Consider the following 27,775-nt stretch of genomic DNA (forward strand, 5'->3'; position numbering starts at 1 on the left):
ATTAACACCCTGTATTTAAAGAAGTATTCATAGACAATAATTTGTTTAATGTATTAAGATAAACAATATACTGTAGTTTTTAAATTAAGTCCAATTGAAATCATTGACGACTGTTTGTATACAGGGTGAACTACAAAACCAAATTACTATTTTCTCTTTTTTTTTAAATGGATCACCCTATATTTTATTTTTCAAAAATATTGTATTTATTATACTCTTTCATTTTTATATAGCATTCCCTATATCTAAACTTATTACTTTCGGAGATATTTTTAGTTTTCTTCAACTTTCGGGAGTACATTCAATTTTTCTAGTAGAAATAAGTTGGTATTGAATGATAATTAAACAAAATTATTTTTATTCAATAAATAACTAACACAAAATATAAACCATAGCAATATTCAATGAATGTATCAATAAATGTGATATTAAGGAATTATCATATTTCCCTAATATACAAGATTCATACAATTCCTACAAAAAAAATATAGGTATCTTGTGTATAATAAAATTACAAGATTATTTTTATTTAATAAACAACTCACACAAAACATAAATCAAAACAATATACAACTAATTTAAGAGTTTTTAGATTATTATATCAACAGCATTCTAATATAAGCCAAGAAGTTTTTAGTAACACATTCCTAATTGCAGATTGTGACCCGCAGTTATTAATAATATAATTTTCATATTAAATTTAATTAATATGCATCAAGAAATCCCTACTTTGTTAACACTCAAACTAGGTGATCTATAAATATTTAAGGTGATATTTTTAGAGATTATATGATTGGTCCACATTTTTTGACGGTTGTGATTTTTATACGACGGTGCTCCAGTTCTTCCAAAATTGATTTTTTTAAGTGGGACTATATAAAAAAACCTTGTATACAAGAAGCATCCAACAACGCTTGATGATATGAAAAATAGGATAAAAGAAGGTTTTAATAATATTGACTTACAAAAATGTTAGAAATGTGGCTTGGTCAACTGAATATCGGTTACAAAATTGCATAGACGTTGAAAGTGGTCATATTCAACATTTATTTTAGACTTATATCCTTAACATCACATTAATTGGTACATTCATTAAATTTTGTTATGGTTTATTATTTTTTGTTAGTTATTATTTATTGAATGAAAATATTTGTTATATTATTACATAATACTTATTTGTTAAGTTATTTATATTTATAAGAATTTAATGTATTCCCGGCAAATGAAGAAAACTAAAAATATCTCAGAAACTAATAAGTTTAGGTATAGGAAATCTATATAAAAATGAAAGAGTATCATAAATACAATATTTCAAAAAAAAAAAAAAATATAGGGTGATCTATTAAAAAAATTGAGAAAATCGTAATTTTTTTTTGTAGTTTAAAAGTGCTTATAAAAATGAATGTTCTACTAAAAAATTCTTGACATAGAATGCTGTTGATATACCAATCTAAAAACTGTTACATCAGTTGTATATTGTTTTGATTTATATTTCATGTAAGTTATTTATTAAATAAAAATAATCTTGTTATATTATTATATACAATACAAAGTTTTTTTTGTAGGAATTTTACGATTCTTGTATATTAGGGAAATATGATAATTTCTTAATATCACATTTATTGGTATATTCACTGCATATTGCTATGGTTTATACTTTGTGTTAGTTATTTATCTAATAAAAATAATTTTGTTTAATTATCACTCAATACTAACTTATTTCTACTAGAAAAATTTAATGTATTCCCAAAATTTGAATAAAATTAAAAATATCTCGGAAAGTAATCAGTTTTGATATAGGGAATGCTATATAAAAATGAAAGAGTATATTAAATACAATAATGTTGAAAAATAAAATATAGGGTGATCCATTTAAAAAAATAGAGAAAATCGTAATTTGGTTTTCTAGTTCACCCTGTATACAAATATTCGTCAATGATGTGAATTGGACTTAATTTAAAAACTACAGTATATTGTTTATCTTATTACATAAAACAAATTATTGTCTACGAATTACTTCTTTATATACAGGGTGTTAATCTCATAGTGATTTCGAAATAAAAATGGTCATAACTTGTTAAATGCTCTGTATAGTAATGCAAAACCATATATTATATGAACAAGAATTATGAGGGGAATATAAATATGAAAAAATATGTAGGGTGTCCCATTTAAAAAATTATATGTTTGATATACCACGCAGTTACTGATCACCCTGTAGAAATGGACATATTTTCCAAGCGTGGAGAATATCATTGCCTACATTTTTTTTAAATAACTTTTCTCGATATTTTATAGCGTAATGGAGTTATCGACCGATCCCGCACTAAAAACTCACCCTGTATATATATATATATATATATATATATATATATATATATATATATATATATATATATATATATATGTAATTATTTAAATCAGTAGGGGGTGAAATTTAATTTAGTAAGTCTTAGGTAAAAGATTTATCCATCAGCTTTGTAGAAAAAATCCTAAAAAGCTTGATTAAGATGTAAATTACGTCAGCAGTTAAAAAAGTAAATATTGTGCAAAATGACCTCTTTTTAATTATTTAAACAATGATCCCCTACGAAATTACATTTTGATTTTTTTTATTTTATTAGGCTATATCTAGTAGCATGTTTATCAAGAAATAAAACCTAGTTTATTTGAGATTTTTATTTTCAATTCAATATTATAAACCAATGTTAGTTGTAGGAATAATTGAATAGGATTAGTATGTATTAATTATAAATAATATGTACGTTTTACAATAAAAGTTACATCATATATTACTTAAAAAATTAAAAAAAAATTATCTAAACAAATTTGATGATGTATATAAAAATTAATTTATTTAAATCATGCATATTCGTAATGTACAATCGGACAAGCGAGACTTGGCGCGTGACCTTGTCGTATTGTCCATTTATCGCTGTGTATTTTCGGGCAGGGTCAACCGCCAGGACTCGTTTGTCAGATTGTACACAAAAAGTACACGCAAATTAAAAAAGAAACGTAGAAATCCATAAACGAGAACCAGAGATACAGTTAACAGCTCCTTCCCCCTTCTCATCGCTCTCCAAAGTTTCAAGGCCAGCCGATTTTAAGAGTCACATTTTGAAGCTTTGTGGACGATTTCCTTGAATCTTTTTTATATTTGGTACATTAAGGGCCGGTTGTTCGAACGCTAATCAAAAATGATCATTATCAAATGGCCGGTTGTTCGAACGCTAATCAAAAATGATCATTATCAAATATTTAATTACTGTCACCAACTGTCAATGTCAACTTTGTTTGGGTTGCTGAAAACATAATTATTGATTACAATTATGAAATTAGTTAATCAATTATGTTAATAATTGTTATGTTAATTGATTAACTAATCTCATAATTATAATCAATTATATTTTTAGCAACCCAATCAAAGTTGACATTGACAGTTGGTGGCAGTAATTAAATATTTGATAGTGATCATTGTTGATTAGCGTTCGAACAACCGGCCCTTAAACTCTGAAGTATGTTCTTTCAAATGCGGCTAATTTTATTTCTTAATTGTTATAAACAAAGTTACTGTGAATTAAAAAAGGGGCCAACTTCGCCCCTAATTGTTCTAGGACAATTTTTTCTCTTTTTAAATTTATAAAAAAAATCATACTTTCTAAGTATGGAAAAAAATTTTTTACGGGTAATGGTTAAAAAGTTATTCTAATTGTTTATAAGCACAAAATTGACATGGTCTTGCAAAATAATTTTGCACTATTTAAAATTATTTTTTATAATTTTTTTTTTAAATAAAATTAATAGTATAAATCTTTTTCTTTCATAAACTGTCCGTAGTATTACTGTAACTTCATCATTTTCTGACTTATATTGTTGCAAAAAAATTAATTTGGGATAAACAAATTAAATAACTTTTAAACTACACTTGCGAGCAAAATAATCGACTCACTTGTTGAATTGTATACGTTAGAAGTCTCGAATTTCCTAAACCCGTTGTCGGATTTGAGTGATTTTTTAGTATGTTATAGCCTTATTATTTAAGAAAATCGATGTAATATTATTTTTGCTAGACAGGTAAAGGTCATTTTATACCGGGTGTAACAATCATACTGTGTTTTTTCTTAAAGTTCGGAACACCCTGTGGAATATTCTAGCCTATAAAAAATATTTAAATTAAAACTTATTGTAGCCTTAGGCTTTATTAACATTTTCTTTTTTTATTCATTTGCTTATGTTGTATAATAAAAAAGTTAGGTACGTTAACAACTAGCGATGTTTTTCATCAATAAATCCTCATTATCTGCTTAGTTTAATAAACAAGCCTAAAGTAGGCCATGAGAAATTAACAACTTAATGCATGTCAAATGGTTAACAGTCAAAAAGTGTCTGGTTTGTTGTGAAAATTAGTAGATTTATTATTTAAAGTTTCAATTAAGTCCGTAGTTTTTTTGTTATTTGGTGGAAATGGAATGCGCTACAAGGAATTTGACTGGCGATGAGTGTGTTCTAGCAGTGATCTTACAAGCAAGAACTCACGTTCACAAACTGTAACCGAATATTTACAACAGGTAAATCTTCGGGCTTCGCATTGGCCATCGCATAGTCCAGATCTTAACCGGATCGAACATTTGTGGGACATAATTGGCAGAAGACTACGACAGCGTTTTCCACCTCCTAGAACCTTACAAGAGGTAGAAACAGTCGCTTTCGAGATTTGGAATGATATTGATCCAAGACCAAATAGCATACCTCATTTGTAATATAAAAGTATATATCTCTTTTATTATCGAACATAAGGGTAAGAACAGAACAAGTGGGTCGCGGTGGAGGTGGAGGTCGCGGTCGATGTCGATATCCATGTAAAACAAACACATTGTAGTGAATGGAAGAGAACAGAGCAGGCAAGTCGCGGTGGAGGTTTAGCGCGATGCCATCCAGGAGGTTTACATTGATGCTTTCGAAAATAAAATGAGTTTGTTTTACATGGATGTCTACTGCGCGGCCTACAAGGATGCTTCCCTGTTATTGGTCCGTTCGAAGCCAAGTTGTCATTACCTGCGCTATCTGAGTTGATACTTTTTATATAATCCCTTTTTTGTATTCATTTTACTTTTGAATTTCTAAAGTAATTAAATTCACTAAATTTTTGAAATATGAAGGAGGATCTGATTATTTACAGCTGGCATTTCATCACTGTCATCACTTGACTGACACAACATCGCAAAAGCAGTCTTTTTGTCATTCAAATTGCATTAAACTGCTTCACTTGATAGTGGTTCTAGCTCGACTGCTCGACACTTGTTCTGTTCTTATCTTACGCGAATGTATCAAAAAACAAGATGTTAAGAATGCCTAAGGCTACAATTGAGTTTTAATTTAAATATGTTTTATATGCTAGAATATTATACAGGGTGTCCCGAACTTTAAGAAAAAAACACAGTACCATTGTTACACCCGGTATAAAATGCCCTTTACCTGTCTATCAACAATAATATTACATCGGTTTTCTTAAATAATAAGGCTATAACACACTAAAAAAATCACTCAAATCGGACAACAGGTTTAGGAAATTCGAGACTTTTAACTTGTACAATTCTGCAAGTGAGTCGATTATTTTGCTCTCAAGTGTATTTTACCAATTGCTTTGAAATTTAGAGAATAATTTAAGCACCAGAAGTCTCAGCATTCCGTATAATAAGAAGGTTCTAACTTAATTTTTAAATAAGTTATGAACATTTATAAAAACTCAAAATTTATGACTTATTTTGCAAATTTTCTAAGCAACAAATAAGGATAGGTATATTCAGCGAACACCATATTGAATTATTTTATATGATTTATGAGTTTCTTGCTCTCAAATTTGTTTAAAATGCTTCACTTTTTGGTAATAGACGAAAAAAGCGAAAATTTATCGTTTTTTGATTTTCATTTGTTTATAACTATGTATATCAACAAAATCGGCTGAAGGAAACATATACATAGATTATTATTATGGATATCCATACTACTCAAAAAATTTGTTTTCGGCCTGGAGGGGGATGTGTCACGAGAAAAATCTTATTTCTCTGGACTAATCGGGCGATTTACGGATCCAATGTAGGTGCGGCCATATAATACCATAAGTTTGTTTTCAAACCGACGCCGACGCCGGATCGGAGAAATACGGATCCAATGTAGGTGCGGCATTAGCGTATGACCTCGGTTGTTTCTGATGGGAGATTAGTCATTGTAGTCTCTACTTCAGTAATGATATTTTCTACGGGAATGTGTGTAGGTGAACCAGCAAAATTAAAACCTTTTAAAAGAACACTACTCGTGACTTTATCCAGCGTCAGATTTGAAAAGTTATATACTAATTTGTTTGTTTCTATTTGAGGTTTTTAACTTTTAAGAAATACAAAAAATATATCTTTTTTCATGTATGCACGTGCACTAATATTGTAGAGGGCGCAAAAGTTGAGGCCTCGAAAAATTATGGCGACAGTTAATCTCAGAATTGGGATATCTAAAACAAAAAAATCGTACTGCATTTGAAGAAGGAAGGTTTCTTACGTGACAATTTACCACAATTTGACCAAAAAATAAAAAAAAAAAAAAATTTTAAGCATGAAATACTGAAAAAACGGTTGATTTTTTCACAAATTTTTTTCAAATCTCCGTAAAATCTTTTTTTTGCAAAATTTTTCACTAAAGATGGTAAATTGTCACGTAAGAAATCTTTCTTTTTCCAATTCCGTACGATTTTTTTGTTTCAGTGATCCTAATCCTGAGATTAACTGTCCGCCATCGGAACTACTTTTTTTCGAGGCCTCGACTTTGGCGCCCTCTACAATATTAGTGTAGATGCATAAATGAAAAAAAGATATATTTTTTGTATTCTCTAAGAGTTAGGTATTAATATGTAAAAAGTTTTGTTCATTTTTAATAAAAGTTCTGAGAAAAAAATCTTGAAAAAATGCTTATTTTTGGTCTTCTAAAGTGTGTAGTACCTTTAATACAAGAGTACCTTTTAGTACAAGAATACCTCACAATTAAATAATCCAGAGTCAAACATGCTTAAAAGTGAAAGACAAAAAAGTTATGCGATAAAATAACCGTTGCCCTACCAAAACGGACGCCTATGACCGGCACTAGAAATTTGCAATGGATGGAACCGATTTATCTCTGGAACATAAATAAGCATACCAATTTTTGTTTTTCTAAATGGAAGCGTTCCGGAGGTATTTAAGAAAAACTAATTACCAAAGGCCATCTTCAAATAGCTCTAGCTCCCTTAGGAAGCGTTTTCGGACTAAGTGAATTGGGTTAAATTGTCTTAGAATTATCTGAGGAATCCCCTGTATAGTTGATCTAGAGTTTCTGGACACCCTGTATAGTTGATCGTGATGCGTTACTTGGCCTGCGCGGTTTCTGGCTCTTGTTATTGGCCCAGTATAGGTGGGAGGGGCAGGAGGGGTGATACGCGTCGATGTCGTTGCCTGATTTATTTTGGTCTTCCTCTTCAGTACCGTTTTCCATGTTGTAGGAATCCGTGAGCATCATCCCTTTGGTTGAGACTGTTAGGATTTCTTTCTATTTCTATCGATTCTCTGATTTCACGTTTTTTTTATTTCCATGTTAGCAAACATCGTCGTTTGGTTCAGGTTTATTGTATGTCCTGTATTTGCGACATGTTGTGCAAGGGATGACGTTGTTTCTCCCCTTTCGATGGCATCTCGGTGTTCTTCTCGTCTAACATGGATTCTTCGGTTGGTCTGCCCAATGTATGACTTTTCACAATCCCCACATGGAATTTCATATACTCCTCGGTTTTCTAACGATATTTTGGTTTTTGCTGTTGGTAAAATAGTTGAGATTTTTCTGTCCGTGTTAAATATCGTTTTTATTTTGTGTTTTCTCTGCACTCTCTAATTCTTCTCCGAGCATTTTGAGTTTATTTGCACTTGAGTTTTAAGAGGTAGTTATTGCGCATTTTTTGACATAAGTACAACTAAGAATTTTATATTCACCATTGGCACGCATACGGGTAATATGACCCATACGGGTAATGGTCTGAATTTTTTATAGAAAAAATTAGTACACCACGTAGATATTTCAAATGAAAGATCATTTTTGAATTCCTCGTTCAATTTACAACAAAAACAACTTTCTTGCTTTTTTTTCATGAGGCGCCGTTTTTATGCAAAAAATAAAATATCTTAACGTTTACAAAAGTATTTGAAATAAGTTTCTATGCACATGCAAACTACGTCGAATACTTTGTATGCGTAAGATGTTTTATTTTTTTTTTGTACAAAACCGGCGCCTCATATGAAAAAAAAGGTGAGATAACTTTTTGTCACAAATTATACGAGGAATTCAAAAATGATTTTTAATTTGACATATCTCAGTGGCGTACTATTTTTTTTAATTCAGACCATTACCCGTACGTGCGTTAATGATGAATATAAAGTTCTTGTGTCACCAGTGAGGGAGGTCATTTTGAACATTTGTTGTAGCTTTGAGCCTAGTTAAAATATTAGTGTTATTTACTGTTATTGTTCAAGTTTAGCATTATTGTATTAGATAGTTCTTGATAATATCAATGAAATAAAAAATACCCGCTAAGATGTTTATTTTTTGCATAAAAACGGTGCACCATATGGAAATAAGACAAGAGAGATTTTTTATCATAAATTAAAATTGGAATTTAAAAATAATTTTTAATTTGAGATAGCTCAGTGGCGTACTATTTTTTCTTAAAAATAATTCAGACTGAACAATTCCCTTCGTTGGCTCAGTGTAGATGGTCTTTAAGTTGTGATGGAAACACCAAATAATAGTAGCAGAGTTTATTGATGAGACTTACACTATGGATGTTGACCAGGGGTACTTTGAGTAGAGACTTAAATGATGAGCGTTGAAGACAATCACTCGCGTTAATGAATTAATAATAATTGAATTTCTAGACAAGAGATCTTAGTTTTATATAAGTTTAAATTGGGTCAATGTAAACACGGGCCCCGCGTGATTTTGTGTATCTAATTAAGGTAAATTGTTTATCTTATGTCAGCAACTTTTGGCTGATGTCCAAATTATATTATTGTTAATTGACCAAATGTGTATGTAATTTAATTAATTACGTGTGTGTGTTTAATAACAAATAAATGCATTCGATCTACTGGGTGATAAAATGATACTGTCCAATTTCGGATATGAATACTGAATATTTGATATTGGACATACTGCGGACTCGGGCAAAAACTGGCCCAAGTGTCAATACTCAAAGTTTACATATAAGTATTACATAAAATAGTCAAATTCAAACATGTTAATAAATAAATAGTTTAAGAATAATCAACAATCTTCCAACCGTACTCTAGCTATCAATGTCCGACTCTATCTCTAGATTAAAATTAGGGCAATTGGATGAAAATGTGGAGAGTGGGATGTCGGCCTTTGAAGTCGACGGTACATTGTTATGCCGATTACTACTTAATACAGGTACTTCCTGTTCGTTAGTCTGAGTATGTGGATTCCCTGAACGACATAGTCGTACAACAGGACGGTATTTCCATAACGTGAGTATCCCAATTATTACCATTATAGTAATGGTCCATAGACCATTAGGACGTATAGCGTACCAATGACGCTAATTTATTTTTCTTGTCTAACTGCTGTTTCTTCTCCAGCTTCTTTATTTCTTGTTTGAAGTAGGCGTGCTGTGAGTGCTTTATCACCTTTAATAGCGTTTCCTCTAATTCTTGGACTGTCAGCTGACTTTGTCCACTGTCCTTCTTTTTTCTGCATTTGTCTGCAAATCTCCTACAGTATGCAAGTACTCTTCTCATTATTTCTAAATTTGAGAATCTCTCGCATATGTCCTCCTTTATCGTTGTCGTGTGCACCGTTATTTTCGTTTTGACTTCCTCCTCACTTGTCTCTGGTATTTCTTCTGATTCCTGCGTTAAAGTTTTGTTACTAGTCAGCCAAGTTGGTCCCTTCCACCATAGCTCTGCTTCTAATAATTCTGATGCTGTACTTCCACGTGAGAGGATGTCCGCTGGGTTTTCCTTCGTATCTACCTTATGCCAATTTTTCGGTCCTATAACGCCTCTTATTTCCTCTACTCTGTTGGCGACGAACATTTTCCACCTTTTTGATGATCCCCTTATCCAAGCCAGGGTTATCATTGAGTCTGACCATGCATATACCTCAATGTTTTCCCTATTCAATGCTTGTAGGGTTTTCTTCATTAAATTTGCTAATAGCACCGCGGCACACAACTCGAGCCTCGGTAATGTCGTTTTTCCTTTCAATGGTGCGACTTTCGATTTTGCTATCATTAGATTCGTTTTGATTTCTGGGCCTAACACCCTTGAGTAGATTACCGCTCCATATCCTTTCATAGATGCATCTGCAAATCCATGTAGTTCTACTCTGTTTGTCTTGCTTAAGTTGTTCCACCTGGGCATGTTATTTTCTCCAGATTTACTAATTGCGCCTGGTATGTATTCCACCTGCTTTGTTGGTTGCTAGTTAATTCTTTATCCCAACTGGTTTTTTGCTCCCATAATTCCTGTATGAACATTTTCGCCTGAATTACTACAGGTGCTATCCACCCTAGTGGGTCGTATAGTTTTGCTACTTCTGACAGTACGTGTCTTTTCGTTATTTTCTTTGCTGTCGTTATCCCTATTTTGAATGTGATTATATCTTCTTTAGGGGACCAGTGTATTCCTAACGTTTTCCGTACTTCTTCTTGTTTGAATGCCTTGGAGTCTACGTTCCTCATTTCCTCCGGTACGTTCTCCATTATTTTCTCTTCGTTGCTCAACCATTTTCTGAGAATGAAACCTCCTTTTCTGAACAGTTGTATTAATTCCTTTTGGGCTATTTCTGCTTCCTGCACTGTCTCCGCTTTTCCTAGTATATCGTCTACATACATGTTTTCTTTTACAATTTTCGATGCCAACGGGAACCTCACTCCTTCGTCTTCTTGTAATTGCTGTATTGTTCTCAACGCTAAAAATGGTGCTGCTGCCGTGCCGTATGTCACCGTCGTTAAGTTATATTCTTGTATTGGGTCCTTTGTGTCCTTTCTCCACAAAATTTTTTGATATTTTTGGTCTTCTTCTGCCATTCCGATTTGTCTAAACATTTTTTCCAAATCCGCTGAGTATGCTATCTTATTGGGTCTCCATCGTAATAGTATATTTGTCAAATCTTGTTGTAATTTCGGCCCTGTGTGCATAATATCATTCAGGCTTACTGCCGATGAGCTTTTACTTGATGCATCAAACACGGCTCTTATTTTCGTTGTAGTACTGTCCTCTTTTCTCACTGGATGATGAGGTAGGTAGTACCCATCTCCCTGGTTTTCTGCTATTACCATATGACCTTGGTTTTCATAATCTTCCATGAATTGTCTGTAATTCGCTTCTAACTGTTTGTCTTTTGCAAACTTCCTTTCTAGTTGCATCAATCTGGCGAATGCCTGCTGCTTATATTCTCCTAGCTTTGTTACGTCTTCCTTAAACGGAATTCTCACTTCGTATCTCCCGTCTTCATCTCTTTTTACTGTCTGTCGATACATTTCTTCACATTCTTGTTCTTCTACTGATAAACTTGTTTCCTGATTTACTTCTTCTAATTCCCAGAATTTCTTTATTTGTATGTCCATCTCTTGTCTGGATATCATACAGCATACTTCTGCTTTTGTAGTCTCCTTCTCTCGTGCTGTCCCCGAAACTATCCATCCTAGTTTGGTGTTTTGACTCAGGAGTCCATTTCTTATTCTGTGCATCCCTTCTGTCAATATGTAACTGTATTCTTTTACTCCTAGTAGTAAGTCTATTTTCCCTACCTTGTAATATCTTGGATCTGCCAGTATTGCATTTTTCTCGTTATAGTCCGGTAGAATTATATCCTGTTCCGGTAAATTCCTTGTTATCTTCGGTAATACTAGTGCTTCTATTTCCATCTCGAGGTCACTTTCGTAATGAGTTTCGATTAAAAGTTTCATACTCCAATTGGCTGTTTTTTCTCCTGACGAGCCTATCCCGGATATGGTCGCCTGTATAGGCTTCCTTGTTGTTCCTAGCGTCGTCGCAGCTTGTTCCGTTATAAATGCGCATTGTGACCCTTGGTCGATTAATGCTCTCATTATGTGTGAATCTCCTTTCGCATCTCTTATGCGTACAACAGCTGTCGCTAGTAATGCTTCACCTTCCTTATGGCTTGCACAGTTTACTGAATTCTGCCCTCTTTGGTGGTCGTTGATATTCCTATGCCCATTGGTATCTTGTGTATTTTCTCGCCTTCCGTTATTTTGTTCTCTGGCGTTGTATGGATTATTATTTCCTCCTCTGTACCTATTAGCTTGATACCCGTTTCTTCTATTATTCGAATCTCTTCCATTTCTTTCTTGTGTTTGTTCTCCTTTCGTTTCATTGGAGTTTCTTTTGTTGCCTGTGGTTCCTTTCTCATAATGCAACATATGGTGATGGTCTCCGCCACAGTGTCTGCACCTATATTGTACATAACATTGTTTTTCTTTTTTATGTGCTAGGCAGTTTGCACACAATCCTTTTTCTTTTATCATCCTGTTTCGGTCTCTTACATTGAGTTCCTGAAATTCTCTGCAGTTCGGTACTCCGTGATCTCCGTTGCATATCACGCAACGTGTTCTTGGTTTCCTCCCAGATCCTCCTTGCTTCTCTTGTCTTTTTTCTGACTCCAGCAGTTCCAGTGTCTGGAATCTTCGCTGTAAGAATGTTTGTGTCGATTTGTACGTCGGTATCTCTCTACTGTCTCCAACGTGGTTTTCGTACAGCCTCCTGGTTTCATTGTCCCATTTCGTTATGATAATTCGGGCTACCAATGGGCTCCACGCTTCCGTGTCTGTTCCTAACCCTCCTATGGCTTCCAGACTTTCGTGGAAGGTGTCATGTAGTGATTTCAATGCTCTAGCAGAAGATTCCTTTACTTCCTGTGCTAGTAGCATCCTGTCTATCAATTTAAACAATATCATCCTTGGATTCTCATATCTATCTTTTAGCATGTTCCAGGCCACTTCGTAGTTGGCCTCGGATATGTTTAAGTGTTGTATCATTCTGTTGGCTTCCCCTCTTAGTTGAGTTTTTAGGTACTGCATTTTTTCTGCGTTTGATAACTGGTCGTTTTCATGTATTACTTTAGTAAACAGATCGTGGAAAGTTCTCCACGTTTCATACCTGCCTTCATACACAGGGATTTTTACCTGCGGTAATGTCACACCGTCCCTCCTCTGTGTGCTTTCTGGCCGTTGCATTCCTGGCCTTATTTTCTTCAAGGTTTCCCTGACTCTCCTCTTTAGTTGATTTATTCTCTCTACTTCTCCATTATCTATAGCGTCTAGTTCCTCATTTACTGCTGCTTCAATTATTAGTGTATTCACCTTTTCCATGTATTCTCTTAACTCTGACTGCAGCTCTTCATCCTCCTGCAAATCTTGTTCATTTTCTGGCCGTAATAATTCCTCGATTCTTTGCTTCCTTATCTGTATCTCCTTTACTTTCGGTGTTCTTCCAACAGGGTTTTCCCCTCAATATATGTCTTAAATACCTGATCATGGTATTTTGTTTCAAAATATTTTTCTTTCGTTATACCTCCTTCTAGCAGCTTTTCGTGGTTATTCAGAAATTTTGCCCAATATTCTTCTAATTTTTCCTGCCTATCCCGGATGTATTGTTGAGTCCTCCGAGATTGAGAATCCTTTTTAGTATTAGAAACTAGTTTCGCTAATTCTGCTCCTATCTCCGCTTGCTTAACGTATACACTTTCCATGGTTATTTTTATAAAATTTTAAATTCAGCGGTAAATATATTAAACAATATGAACTGTATTTTATTTATTAAGCAATGTACTTAAATATGCCTATAATGTCTGGCTAATTGGCTAGTCCAAGGCCATCAAATTCACACAAAAAATTATCTGCTTATTAACAATTATATTAATTTTCTATACCTGTACTATCACGCTCTCTCGTAAGCCAGAATGTATATAAATAAAAATGTAATTGTATGCCCTTGTCAAGTTTGCAATTTTTTCAACGTTACCGTAGGTCGCTTGCCTGACTAAGTGATTTCTGTTTGTAAATAAACTGAATAGTATTACGATTTCACTAACGCTAAAATTGAAATTCTTTGGTTGGATAATGTAATGAACCTTTGTATTTATAAAAGATCTGTAAATGATATATTTAATATTACTACTGGAATCTTATTCAAATTTGGCAATTAGATATCTATGTGATTAATTTTTACAGAAGTAGGTAAAATATTTTCATTTTCTAAAATAGTGAAAATTTAACTGAAATTATTATATAGAGTGGACTTTTATCGTTCTATAAGTTACGTAGTATTTTAATTTTTTTCGAAATAAAGTATTTAATTGAAATTAAAGCAAGCTATATGTTTATGAACGTATCTTTTTTTTTTCAAATTATTTTTCAAATATATTTTTGTCTCTGTATTATTTATATGGTATACATTCTAAAGTACATTATTTTACTATTGATAGAGTGGAGATTGTTGTTCTAGATTGTTGAATTATAATAAAAATACAAACTTGTTAAATTGTACGATTGTAACAGTTGGAAGATTTTGTAATTATTCAAAAACTTACGGTTTTTTTTTGTTTTCTTAGACGTCTAGGGTCCCTCGCTTCTAGTAGGCTCTGCAATCGGCTCTCGGCTATGGTACTGCTCTTAACTCTGCAATCGGCTCTCGGCTTTGGTACTGCTCTTAGCTCTGCAATCGGCTCTCGGCTATGGTACTGCTCTTAGCTCTGCAATCGGCTCTCGGCTATGGTACTGCTCTTAGCTCTGCAATCGGCTCTCGGCTTTGGTACTGCTCTTAGCTCTGCAATCGGCTCTCGGCTATGGTACTGCTCTTAGCTCTGCAATCGGCTCTCGGCTATGGTACTGCTCTTAGCTCTGCAATCGGCTCTCGGCTTTGGTACTGCTCTTAGCTCTGCAATCGGCTCTCGGCTTTGGTACTGCTCTTAGCTCTGCAATCGGCTCTCGGCTATGGCACTGCTCTTTGCTCTGCAATCGGCTCTCGGCTTTGGTACTGCTCTTAGCTCTGCAATCGGCTCTCGGCTTTGGTACTGCTCTTAGCTCTGCAATCGGCTCTCGTTCTCCCGGGTCTAGTGGTCTCTCTCTGAGGGTGTTGCTGGTGTGGACTGTATAGGCTTTCTCAAACTTCCTTGAAGTATTCTTTTTCTCGATAGGACCATGAACAATTCCCTTCGTTGGCTCAGTGTAGATGGTCTTTAAGTTGTGATGGAAACACCAAATAATAGTAGCAGAGTTTATTGATGAGACTTATACTAAGGATGTTGACCCGGAGTACTTTGATTAGAGACTTAAATGATGAGCGTTGAAGATAATCACTCGCGTTAATGAATTAATAATAATTGAATTTCTAGACAAGAGATCTTAGTTTTATATAAGTTTAAATTGGGTCAATGTAAACACGGGCCCCGCGTGATTTTGTGTATCTAATGAAGGTAAATTGTTTATCTTATGTCAGCAACTTTTGGCTGATGTCCAAATTATATTATTGTTAATTGACCAAATGTGTATGTAATTTAATTAATTACGTGTGTGTGTTTAATAACAAATAAATGCATTCGATCTACTGGGTGATAAAATGATACTGTCCAATTTCGGATATGAATACTGAATATTTGATATTGGACACAGACCATTGCCCGTATGCGCGCCAATGATGAATATTTGTATGTCAACAAATGCGCTACCTCTTAAAACCTACTAAATTTCATTTTCATAGCTTAACCGGTCTTAGATCAATAAATAAATTGGCAAAAAAATATTTCAACACCCCGTATCCCGGAAACAAAGCGTTTGTGGACATAGGTCTATAGAGCAAACTATCATTATTTTTTCATGTAGAATTACCCCTAAAAGTTTGTCATACTTATTTAGAAACACCCTGAAGTTTAGTGAAAGAGAGGTAGAGGAAAACCGAGAAGATAAAAGGACTTTGTGGCAGGGGACTTGATAAAGAAAGCTTTAAATGAAGACAACATAGACAGAAATGAATGGTGGATAAGGAACAGCGACTCCTGAAAAGGGAAAAGCTGAGGAAGAAGAACAATATAACAATAAGGAAAATTACAAAGTATAAAAAATAAATCTATAGGGAAAAAATTAATAGGCACCTCAAAATCTACAGGTAGATTTAATTTTTTAGTTAAAAATCTTTTTTGTTTAACAACTGTGTTTCAAATAAGTCATGATATAGAGATGTTACGGTTACTTTAAATTGTAGAGTACGAATAATCCCTTTTCCCTAGGAGAATGCCAATGAACCTAAGCAAGAGAATAAAATGATAAATGTTGAATACTTTCATGTTTTTATTCGATAAAATACTTACGTAAGGGTTTTAGAATCAGATACCAAATATACAGTTTTGAACGCAGCAATGATGGCGTCTTTTCGTTCTTGTTCAGTTCTTTGCATTATCCGCAACATTGCTGAAAAAAAGTTAATTTAGTGAGTAATTTTCGGCGCAAAGGAAACAAAAAGTAAACAATATTTATGTCCAATAATTATTTAAGTTTTTTAAGTCATGCAATTCGCAAATGAATAATTAATTGAATAATAAAAGTTTTCTTTTAAATTTACCTAACACTGAAATATATTTATGAAATAGATTTATTATATTTTATTTATTATTATATTTAACGATATGGCCACGTGTAAAGAATTAACTCAGTTGGATGGTGAAGAATCTGATGATAGTAAGAGGAAGAGGGATGAAAAAAAAAAAGACGACCAAGACGACCTTTCAGGAAAGCAGAAAATTATTTAGGTCTCCAGCTAAGGAAGAATGTGATAATAAAGAAATTATGATCGCTCTTATGAACGAAGTTAAGGGAATACGAAAAGACCAGCAGAGCTTTCAAGAGGAAATTTGCAATCTAAAAAAAGAAAATTGTGAGTTGAAGGGAAAGGTAAATTTCCTGGAAAGTAGGATTGAAAAGATGGATAAACAGTTTCGAAAACAAAACATTGTGATTAAAGGACATGATTTCAAAGAAAATGAGGAAATTGAAGATGCCACCAACTTCATAGCAAATCAATTGAATGTGAACGTGAAAATAAAAGATGTGCAGAAATAAGACCTCTCAAGGGAAACTGACAGTGGGGATAGTAAAAATAGATATAATGAAAGATAAAGAACTTATTATGAAGAACAAGAGTAAATTAAGAGGAACGCGGTACTTCATTGAAAGTGATCTAACACAAACCGAAGCCAGACTACAGAAAGAGTTAAGAGAAATGGCGAGAGAAGAAAAAGGAAAAGGTAATGAAACGAAAGTCGGCTATCAGAAAATATGTATAAACGATGAATGGTGGAAATGGAACCATAGTACCGAAAAATAAGAGAAAATGGAAAAAAACTAAGTCTAAACAAACACAGTGGACAGATAAATACGGAAACGAATAAGGCACGAAATATGATTATGATAGGACAATGGAATGTTAGAGGGACTTTTGAAGTAGGGGCACTAAAAAATTTATCAGATACATTGGAGAAATATGAGATAGATATTGCAGCTATACAAGAAACTAAACGAAAAATAACCTTATAAATGTACATGCACCAACGGAAAATACAGAAGATGTTAAAGATAGTATGCGGGTATCCACCCTCGGGAAACATCTTAGGGTAGTTTGGGGGTAGTTACCCCCGACCAATAGGGGTTGATGAATTAAACACTATTGATAACTACTTGTTTATTACCAACTATAAAGACCATAGTAAATAGTTGATGTGCTCACGGTAAAACCATCTACGGGTGCATCTGAATTAAGAATGATAATTGATAAACGAATGAATTAGAATGAATCACGATGCCTTGCTGTATATATAAACAAACTTGTAACATGTAATATGCTTATATTGTCGACTCAGCTTTGGCCATGACTTACGAAAATATTGATTAGTTGACGATACATTATTGCCGACTGGTGTTTCTAACAAATCTAGGTGACCTACTTAATTGTAAACAAATGTGTATGTTTTGGTTTTGTTTCTAGGACATTTAAGAATTAAATGAATATGTCTTGATCTTAATTTTGGATGTTGATAAACCCTTACATCCATCCCCTTCGGGAAAATTTTCTGACTACATGCAAGGAAGAAAATTTTTGTAGATAGCGCCACCAACTGGTTACTGTGTTTTAATCGATACAAAATTAAATATTTATTTCCTATAACTAATTAGTAAATAAAGTAAGGTACAAAAAAAATGTTCGACATCAACACTGTTCCCGTTTCACTGCAACACTGTTCCCGTTTCACTGCCACTCACTGTGTCCTCGGACAGTAAGCATATAATCTATTCTTATGTATTTCCTTGATTTTATTGTTTTCTGTTTTGATCTTACAATTAACGTTATTTACCTCTGTTATTGTGAAGGGGCCTACATAAAGACTATTACACTTACCTTTCTCTTCCCTTTTTACCAGGATTAGGTCTCCTATTTTAAAGTGTTGTGGTGTTGCTTTGGGCTTATTCTCTTCTTGCCGCTCTTTTTTGTCTTCATTGCTTTCATTACTTCCAGTGAATTGACCTATCGTATCTATGTACTCTGTGTCCTTTGGTTTCGAAGAAGTGTCCGATATCACGAATTATTTGACATGTGTTCTTTTCGGTTTGTTAATTTGACATTCATGGCATTGTTTAACGTATTTTCTTACGTCTTTTTCCAAATTTTTCCATCTGAATCTTGCTTTTAGCTTCTTTATTAGTCTATTATTTCCTACGTGTCCTCCAAACATCGGGTGATTATGATATTCTTCTATTAATCTGTGTTTTTCTTTGTCATCTTCTATTGTTTCCGGTACTTCACATATGTATATTTGTACATTCTTCAAAATTTTGTTTCCTTGTTTAATAAATTAATCAATTGTGCACAATTTAAAAATAATATCGTTTACGTATATTTTTATTTTACGTACTGCATTCTCTACCGCCAGCTTATCAAGCTGTGCCAACATTTGGTTTAAATCGAAATGATTGAATCGTGTGGCTATGCTCTTGCTGCATTTTATTTTGTTTTTGACCCTAATGCTCAGTCTTGTGAGATTAGTTCTGCTCCAAAAGACAAAATTGGTAGTCTATGCGCCTCTAAATTATTTAATACCTTTCTTACTGTCTGTTTGGTGGCATCTGGCTGTAGTGCAAGTTCACTTTCTGCCTTCGTTTGCCTTGATTCTTTCTCCTTTTCTCTTGCTTGAGCTCGTGTTATAGCTAGTATATGGGTATTGTCTATGTATAGGTTCTTTAGTTGATGCAATGTTATTCTTGAAAGACTGTCTGCGAAAGACTTTTTCCCTGTTATATACTCTATTTCGAAATCGTATTCCTCTAAATCTAATCTGATCCTTGTAAGTTTTGTGGTTGTTTCCTTCATTGCAAATAAATGCGTTAGTGGTTTATGATCCGTTTTTACTAAAAATGTTGGTGCTCCATACAGATAACATTTGAAATGATTAATTCCCCAATGGATCGCTAGTAATTCCTTAACGATTATAGATTTATTACATTCTCCTTTATTGAAACTTCTTGATGCGTATGCTATTGGTAGGTCTATTCCGTTATAATCTTGACTTAAAATAGCTGAACAACTCTCGCTGGATGCGTCTGTTGTTAGGATGAATTGTCTATTGAAATCCGGATATTTTAAGATTGGTGGTTTCATCAATGATGATTTAAGCATATTGAATGCTTCCTCACATTCTTCTGACCAAAAAAATTCTACTCCTTTTCTCGATAATCTGTTTAGTGGTCTGCATATTTCAGCAACATTTTGAATAAAACGTCTATAGTAATTACAAAATACTACGAATCTTTTTGTCTCTTCTGCTGTCTTAGGTGTTGGGTATTGTTCAATCGTTGCATATTTCGCTTTGTCTGGTGATACTCCTTCCTGAGAAAGATCATGTCGTAAATATGTGACTTCTCTTCTAAAAAATTGACATTTTCCTGGGTTAAGTTTCAAATTGAATTTTCGACATGTTTCGAATGTCTTTTTCAGGTTGTTTAGGTGATGTTTTTCAGATATTCCTATTACTACTATATCGTCCATGTAAAGAAATGCTTTGTCTGGTGATAATCGTGAAAACGTTATTGACATCATCATTGAAAAGCTATTCGGGCTTACGTTTAATCCAAAAGGTAATCTGGTAAATTGAAATGCTCCATTTTCCGTGCTAAACGATGTGTATTTTCTCGATGATTTTTCTAATGGTATTTAGTGAAAACCTGACATTAGTCTATAACTGAAAACCATTTTGCTCTTCCTAGTTGATCTAATATCGAGTCTATTCTTGGTAATGGAAATTTATCTGTGACTATTTTCTTGTTCAGTTGTCTAAAATATATGCATAACCTATCTATCTATCAATCGGTTTTAAAACGTCTTGCGACGTTGTCCGATGCCTAATTTCCATGACACTCTATCATCCCATTGGCCCTCTCTAAGATCTCTTGCGCTCATCGCCTTCGTTACTCCCTCTCTCCAAGATTTCTTGGGTCTTCCTCTCTTTCTGCGGTTTGGTGGTACCCATTGCATAATTATTTTAGGGAGTCTTGAGTTATCCATCCTCTGGACGTGTCCGTACCATATCAGCTGTTTTCTTTCTATGTCTGTTGTTAGAGAGCCGTCAACCCCCATTCGCTGTCTTATCTCATCATTACGTATTCTCTCTCTGCGTGACACTCCTACTGATCTTCTAAAAGCGTCCATTTCTACTGCCTCCAGTTTTCTTCTGTTGTTTTCGGTTATCCGCCAAGTTTCTGCTCCGTACAATAGACTGCTTTTAATAAGAGATTCGTAGATATTGTGTTTTCTTCTTTTTCCTATTTCATGATTCCACAGTACGCTGTTTAGACAACCTATTGTTTTTCTGGATTGTGTTATTCTTCTCTTTATTTCTTCATCATCTTTCCCCGTTGTGTCAAAAACGATTCCTAGATATGTGTAATGGTCGCAGGGCATGATGATTTCATTATTTTCTAATGTGATGTTCGATAGTTTGGTACCTATTGGCAGGTATTTTGTTTTTTCTGTATTAATTTCTAGTCCCCACTTTCTATATTCTTCTTGTAATTTCCTTGCCATGTACTCTAAATCATCTTTATCGTTTGCTATAACAACCTGGTCATCAGCAAACTGCAATGTATATAAGCAAATCTCTCCAAGGTCTACGCCCATGCCTCTGCATTTTCGTTTCCACTCTTTCAATGCTTTTGCAACATATATTTTAAATAAGGTCGGTGATACACAACACCCCTGACGTAGACCTTTATTAACCAGGAAGCTTTGCGATAATCTGTTTCCAGTTTTTATTTGTGATGTTGACCCTTCATACAAATTTCTTAAGGCTTTTATTAAGGTGACACTAATATTCGTCTGTCGTAACACGTTCCAGAGTTTGTTTACAGGAACTGTATCGTACGCCTTCTGCAAGTCAATAAACATGAGGTGGGCTTCTTGATTTGTGCTTAATTTTTTTTCTATTAGTTGTTTGAGGCAGAAGATATTATCAGTACAGCTTCTTCCTGTTCGAAAACCGGATTGTTCTTCTTCCTCTTGGTCTTTGTACTCCTTCTCAATGCGGTCTCTAATTATTCGTCCATACAAACGGCTGAATGTACTAGTCACTGATATCCCTCTATAGTTTTCACATTTAAGCTTATCTCCTTTCTTATGGATCGACGAAATATAAGCAATTTTCCACTCGTCGGGTATGGGAGAACCATTTATAAATTGATTTATGCACCAAGTGACGGTTTCAAACAATTTTTGTGATCCACATTTTATTAGTTCGGCTGGGTTATATGCATAACCTCCATGCTTTATTTCCATCTATAGCTTTTTTCGGTACCAGCACTACTGGGCTGTTGTATTCTGATGTAGACGGTTCTATTATTCCTTGGTCTCTTAGTTTTTGTACTTGTCGGTTTAATTCCTCTGTTTGTGCATGAGGTGTCCTATAGTTTTCAATATATACCGGAGTTTGAGCTTTAACTCTCAGTTTCTGTTCGTAGAAGTTGTTACATGTCAGCGTGTCATGCCTTAGGGCGAATATATCTGAATATTCTTCACATAAAGATACTAATTTATCGCGTATGTATTCTGGAATGTCTAACTTCAATGATTCCCGTAATTCCTTTTTCCTATCCTTGCTGTCGTTGATCAGTCTGTATATGTTGAATAATTTAATGTCTAATGTTTTGATTGCGTTTGTCTCTACTTTTACTGTTTCGTAGGTTGTGTTCAAAATTTTGATGTCTGGATTATTACATGAAATAATTGCTCTCGCTATGAATATTCCTGGTTGTATTTCCTGTTGTTCCACTATCCTGTCGTTCTTCAGCGTTTGAAATTTTTTTACTATTCTGTAAATTTCACATCTAGGCGGTATTATTATTGTGTCATTATCTATATTATCCAAAATGTTCGTACTAATGTAACAATCGTTGTCCTCTTTAATGTGCATTTTAAGGTTAGCGTAGTCCAGTATGCATTGAAAGTTTGAAATAAAGTCTCTCCCAATGATTCCGTCGGTTAGAATGGGAAAGTTAGGTTCAACTAATTGAAAGATATGCTCAAATCGAGATCCTTTTACTTCTAGTGTTGTTTCAACTTCTCCCATTGTTTGTAATTCTCCTTTAGTTACTCCTTTTATTTTCGCCTTTGTGTTTGGTTTCACATGTTCCTTCATAAAATCTTGTGAACATTTCAGTATTGAAATATCAGCTCCTGTGTCTATGATAAATGTATTTGTATGTTCTAGGATTCCTGTTTTCATTCGTACAAAATTCGTTAGGTTTAAGTCGAAGTTGTAAATATTATATTCCACTTCTGACCGTGTACTTCCTTTGTCTCGTTCATTCAAAACTGCTGGTTTTCTGGTTTCTCCTGGCTGTCCTCCTCCAGTAGCCTTACGTTTCTGTTACGTCCTCCTCTCTGGTTTCCTCTGTACGTTTGGTTGTTAAATTGTCTATATCCTCTGTTCGAATAGTTCCGTTGGTTTTCCGTTGCTTCTCCTTCGTTCCGTTGTCCGAAGTTATTTCTTCTTCCTCTATCGTATTTGTTATGGTATCCTCTTCTGTATTGATGCTGTCCTCTCCTATTTTCATAATTCGTCCTATAATTGAACACTCTTCCCTGTGTGTTCTCCTCTGTCGTATCAATCGATAAAAATTTGGATACTACTTCCTGCGGTGTTGTGAAATTACCTGCCTCCAGTATTAACTTAGCTTTATCTGTATTAACGTTTCGCTCAATTGTTGCTACAACTGCTTCCGTCGTGTATTTTTTCGCTAATTCCAATGGCATTCCTTCCGCTATGTATGCTACCTTTAACTGTTCCGCTAGTTCCTCTACTTCAGATGTGTACACTGCTGCATCTTTGTTTCCTTGCCTTTTCTTTGCTAACTTCTCTATTACCGCTTTCGGATTGTCGCCTCTTAATTCTTTCTTCAGTGCCGCGGCTATAAGTGGGATCGTATCCTCTGTAGTTATCAGGTTTCTAGCCTTATTGGTCAATCTTGTCTTTATTAATGTTATCGCTGTTTCTTCATGTCCTTCCGCTATTTTCCAAGTAGTTCTAATGCGTCTAAAAATGGTTGGAGTTTACCCGCGCTTCCATCGAACTCGTTGGGCAATACCTTGCTTGCGATATTCAAAAATTCGTTGATCGTCAGAGCCATGTTTAATATTTTTATATTTTATTATTTGTGTCGCTTTTTCCCTCTTCTATTTCCTCGTCAATTTTTTCCTCTTCTATCTCCTCGTCACTTTTTTCTTCTTCTACTTCCTCGTCGCTTTGTTCTTCTTCTATTTCCTTGTCGATTGGTTGATGTACTGAACTTGGAACTACTGTTCTTAAGTTTACAGCTTGAAATGAGCGTATAACTTTGTCTCTGATTCTTCCAAAATATTTGTTGCACGTCTCTCTTTGTTTGTCTGTTAATGCTTCCCAATTTTTCTTTGTCAAGTGTGTGAATTTGTTATACAATTTAATTAACTGTGTCGCTACTTCTTCTTGTATATCCTTAGATTTAGGTACTTTTTTTTCAAGACTCTTCTGCTTTGTCTTATTACTTCTTGCGTAATCTCCTCAATTATTTTGACGAAGTCTTCCCAAGTAACTTTGTTGCTACTCATTTATTCATAATTTTTCTATCCTTTATTCCTGTACTTCGTAACGAAAGCATAAATTCGATAGTCTTACGAGGTATAATAAATATATATATATATATATATATATATATATATCAAACAGATGAAATAGAGAATGTGGAAAAATCCCCTTACGAACAATTCACACATCCACCATTTCGGTGGATGTATATATATATATATATATATATATATATATATATATATATATATATATATATATATATATATATATATACATATATATATATATATATCAGGTATATAATATTTGCTGAACAGTTAGGAAACAAGGCTGAAATATTGGGGTAGCAGCAATCTCAAAGAAAACTCTTTATAATAGTTCCAAGCTTTCGAAAATGTTTATTTTCATCATCAGGGAAACTACAATCATAAATAGACAGTATTCAACAAATAGGCTAACTGAAATCAATAATAATTGCTATCTTTGTGCTACCAACTATTATAAAGAGTTTTCTTTGAGATTGCTGCTACCCCAATATTTCAGCCTTGTTATATATATATATATATATATATATATATATATATATATATATATATATATATATATATATATATATATATATTTATATATATATATATATATATATATATAAATAGTTGAACTGACGAATTGTGATATTTTATAAAATTTTACATATTTCTTTTTATCTATATTACAGAGTCTTGAAAAAGGAATAAAACCATTCCGAAAGCTAGACAAAAAGTCAAAAGAGTGTTTCTTTAACATCCTGGCCAACCTTCTGACTGCAACCCTAATAAACTAGTTGTTTGTTTATATCGACAGTCACTAATATCCAGTATTTCTTATATAAATATATATATATATATATATATATATATATATATATATATATATATATATATATATATATATATATTGTTATATTTCTATTTGATATGAAAATTAAATTTTGATAATTATAAACAAAATTCAATTTAATATAAAATATTTTCAATTTTCTCAACCACGGGCATATAAATTTAGAACAACCTGTATACAACAAATTGTTATATTTAATTTTAAGAAGTGATTAAACGAAACTCGGGACAATGCGCTTAGAATGAACAAAGTGAATGGCGCGTACCATTGTCGTTGTTCGCGGAAGGTTCGATCATTAGCCTATGCTAAATAAGACTCAAGTGAAATCGATAATAGGTCATTATCGTTGTTCGCGGAAGGTTCGATCATTAGCCGATGCTAAATAAGACTTAGTGGAAGTAGATAATAGATCATTAAATTTTGTAATTAGTAGAAAGTAATTTTAGAATGGGAATTAACTATTTTTCTTTTGAAATCCATTAAACATATTTAGAAAGATTAAAAATTGGTTTTGAGGAATACTGCGAATGAGAGTTGGTGGTGGAAGTTTGATTTGTGAATCTGGAAGGGATATTTAGAAAGTAGGGGAATGAATGACAAATAGAGATCAGAATGTTTTGAGCTGTCGAGAAGTGAAGTCCAGTAGTAGACGGTAGTGTACGGAGAGTGAGAAAGCCGGTGTAGTTCCGTGAGTGTGGAGTATCTATCGTGGAACGAGAGGTAGGCCAGGTTGAGAGTAAAAGAACCTCCTTGAGCCAAGAGTTCCCGGTAGCTGATTGCAGTTTCGAAAAAGGTAGAACACAGCATCACGACAGAAGCAGGAAACGAGAGCTATACGAGCTAGTTTCAAAGGAGAACATTACTGGAAGCCAGGACGAGGTTTTGATTGCAGCCAAGGATAGCAGGAAACGGGTCTTGTGTGAAGACATTCTCAGTTCACCAGAAAAAGGTCAGTCTCATTTGTTTGGACATGAATGTATGGGTTTTTCGTATCAAATACCACATTTAAAATTGAAGAAACATAATCAATAATATCAGAAAAGCTTCATCAAACTTAAATAGAATTGTTGCTAATAAATCATAATAGTTAAATGTTAATAAAAACTTTCAATTGGAAACCAAAAGGAAATAAGATTCCCATGTGTAAATGTTATGTTTAAGAATAATAAGATATAGCAAATATTAAGCAGTGATTACCATTTAAATAAAATAAACAATATTTTGATTACAATTGTAACCCATATGTGTTATTATTTTACTCTTTTCTTTCCTATCCCGATTAGGAACCATTGAGAAATACTTAGAAGCCACGTAAGTAAGTAATTAATTTTATAAAAAGCCCTGAGATTGAGAACATATTGATATGTGATCTGGTAAATTAATTAGATTATTATTAATGCATTGATTAAATTAAATGACATATAAAAATATTATCTCATATCAATAATAAAGATCACATCAATATATATATATATATATAGATGAAATAGAGAATGTGGAAAAATCCCCTTACGAACAATTCACACATCCACCATTTCGGGCTGGGAAAAATTTTTCGAATAGAATCAAAGATCCAAACACCAGTTCTTAGAAATGTGTTTCGCCCTCTTCAATATATATATATATATATATATATATATATATATATATATATATATATATATATATATATATATATATATATATATATATATATGTCTTCATATCAAGGCGAGATCCGTTTGTATCATAAGCTATACAAGATGAGATCCGTTTTGCAAGGCGAGATCCGATTTTGGATCTCACCTTGTATTCACGTGTATATAGTGACATCTCGATGTAACAATGGTTGGGGTACAAGGAAATCGATTTTTGTCTGGACCTCATTTTGCACCCCATTTGGTGAATTTTATATTGCAGTGGTTCCACTAAATCCGCTGTAGAGGGCAGCGCGCGCGATCTGTTGTGTATATGCTAAATATATATTTTGCAGACAACCCGAGATCTGGTAAATTTGGAAACATCGCAAATGAATTTCACGGTCAGCTCTCTCACTCGGCTTATGTCTAGCTTGAATAAGAATCTTTCCATTATTTAAGGGCTCTGTCCAGAAAGGCGATTGTCAAATATCTCGAGAACTAGACGTCATATCGAAAAAACTTTGGAATGCTTTTTTAATGGTTTTTCAAAATCTATATACTTATGCAATAGCAGGGTTCTTATTTTGCCTGCGAAAGCGGTGGGTGTAGCAACTTTGAATTTTCAACTGAAACCCTTTATTTTTAATTAAATTGTTGAAATTTAGAATTAAAAATACACAACTTTTGTTTGAATCGATAATAGCTTCTTTAATCCAGTCGGAAGAGCTTCAAAATAGTCGTTTTGATGACATTTTTAGGGTTTAGGGGTACCTCAGGTAGTTAGCTTAAAACGTAAGAAATAAATTTGAACAGTAACGGATTAAGCCAACACAGAGCCTATCGTAAATGTATACTTTTCATTAATGTTTATTGATAAACAAAGCTCCAATTCTATTTTACTTCAACTGATTTTAAGGCTATTTCAATAAACTAATCGGTTCTTTTTTCAGTTTTTTGGTAAAATATTGTAACTTATAGACGAAAATTCTTAAAATCGGCTATTTTTCATTTAAATTGTCAATAAATAATTAAATTGGTCAGATTTACATAAATTTTGT

At 33.5% G+C, this 27,775-nt stretch overlaps 1 protein-coding gene across 5 annotated transcripts in view; it reads right to left on the bottom strand.

Moving 5' to 3' along the window:
• LOC126882177 (condensin complex subunit 1) overlaps positions 1-27,775 on the bottom strand; it is an 827,360-nt gene that overhangs the window by 304,096 nt on the left and 495,489 nt on the right. For all 5 annotated transcript variants that reach the window (XM_050646993.1, XM_050646992.1, XM_050646995.1 and 2 more), the window contains exon 10: positions 16,426-16,525. In XM_050646993.1, coding sequence (XP_050502950.1) covers positions 16,426-16,525 — 100 coding nt within the window. The remainder of the gene's footprint in view (positions 1-16,425; positions 16,526-27,775) is intronic.

The sequence above is a fragment of the Diabrotica virgifera genome, chromosome 3 (assembly GCF_917563875.1).
Source record: "Diabrotica virgifera virgifera chromosome 3, PGI_DIABVI_V3a".
Lineage (NCBI taxonomy): Eukaryota > Metazoa > Arthropoda > Insecta > Coleoptera > Chrysomelidae > Diabrotica > Diabrotica virgifera.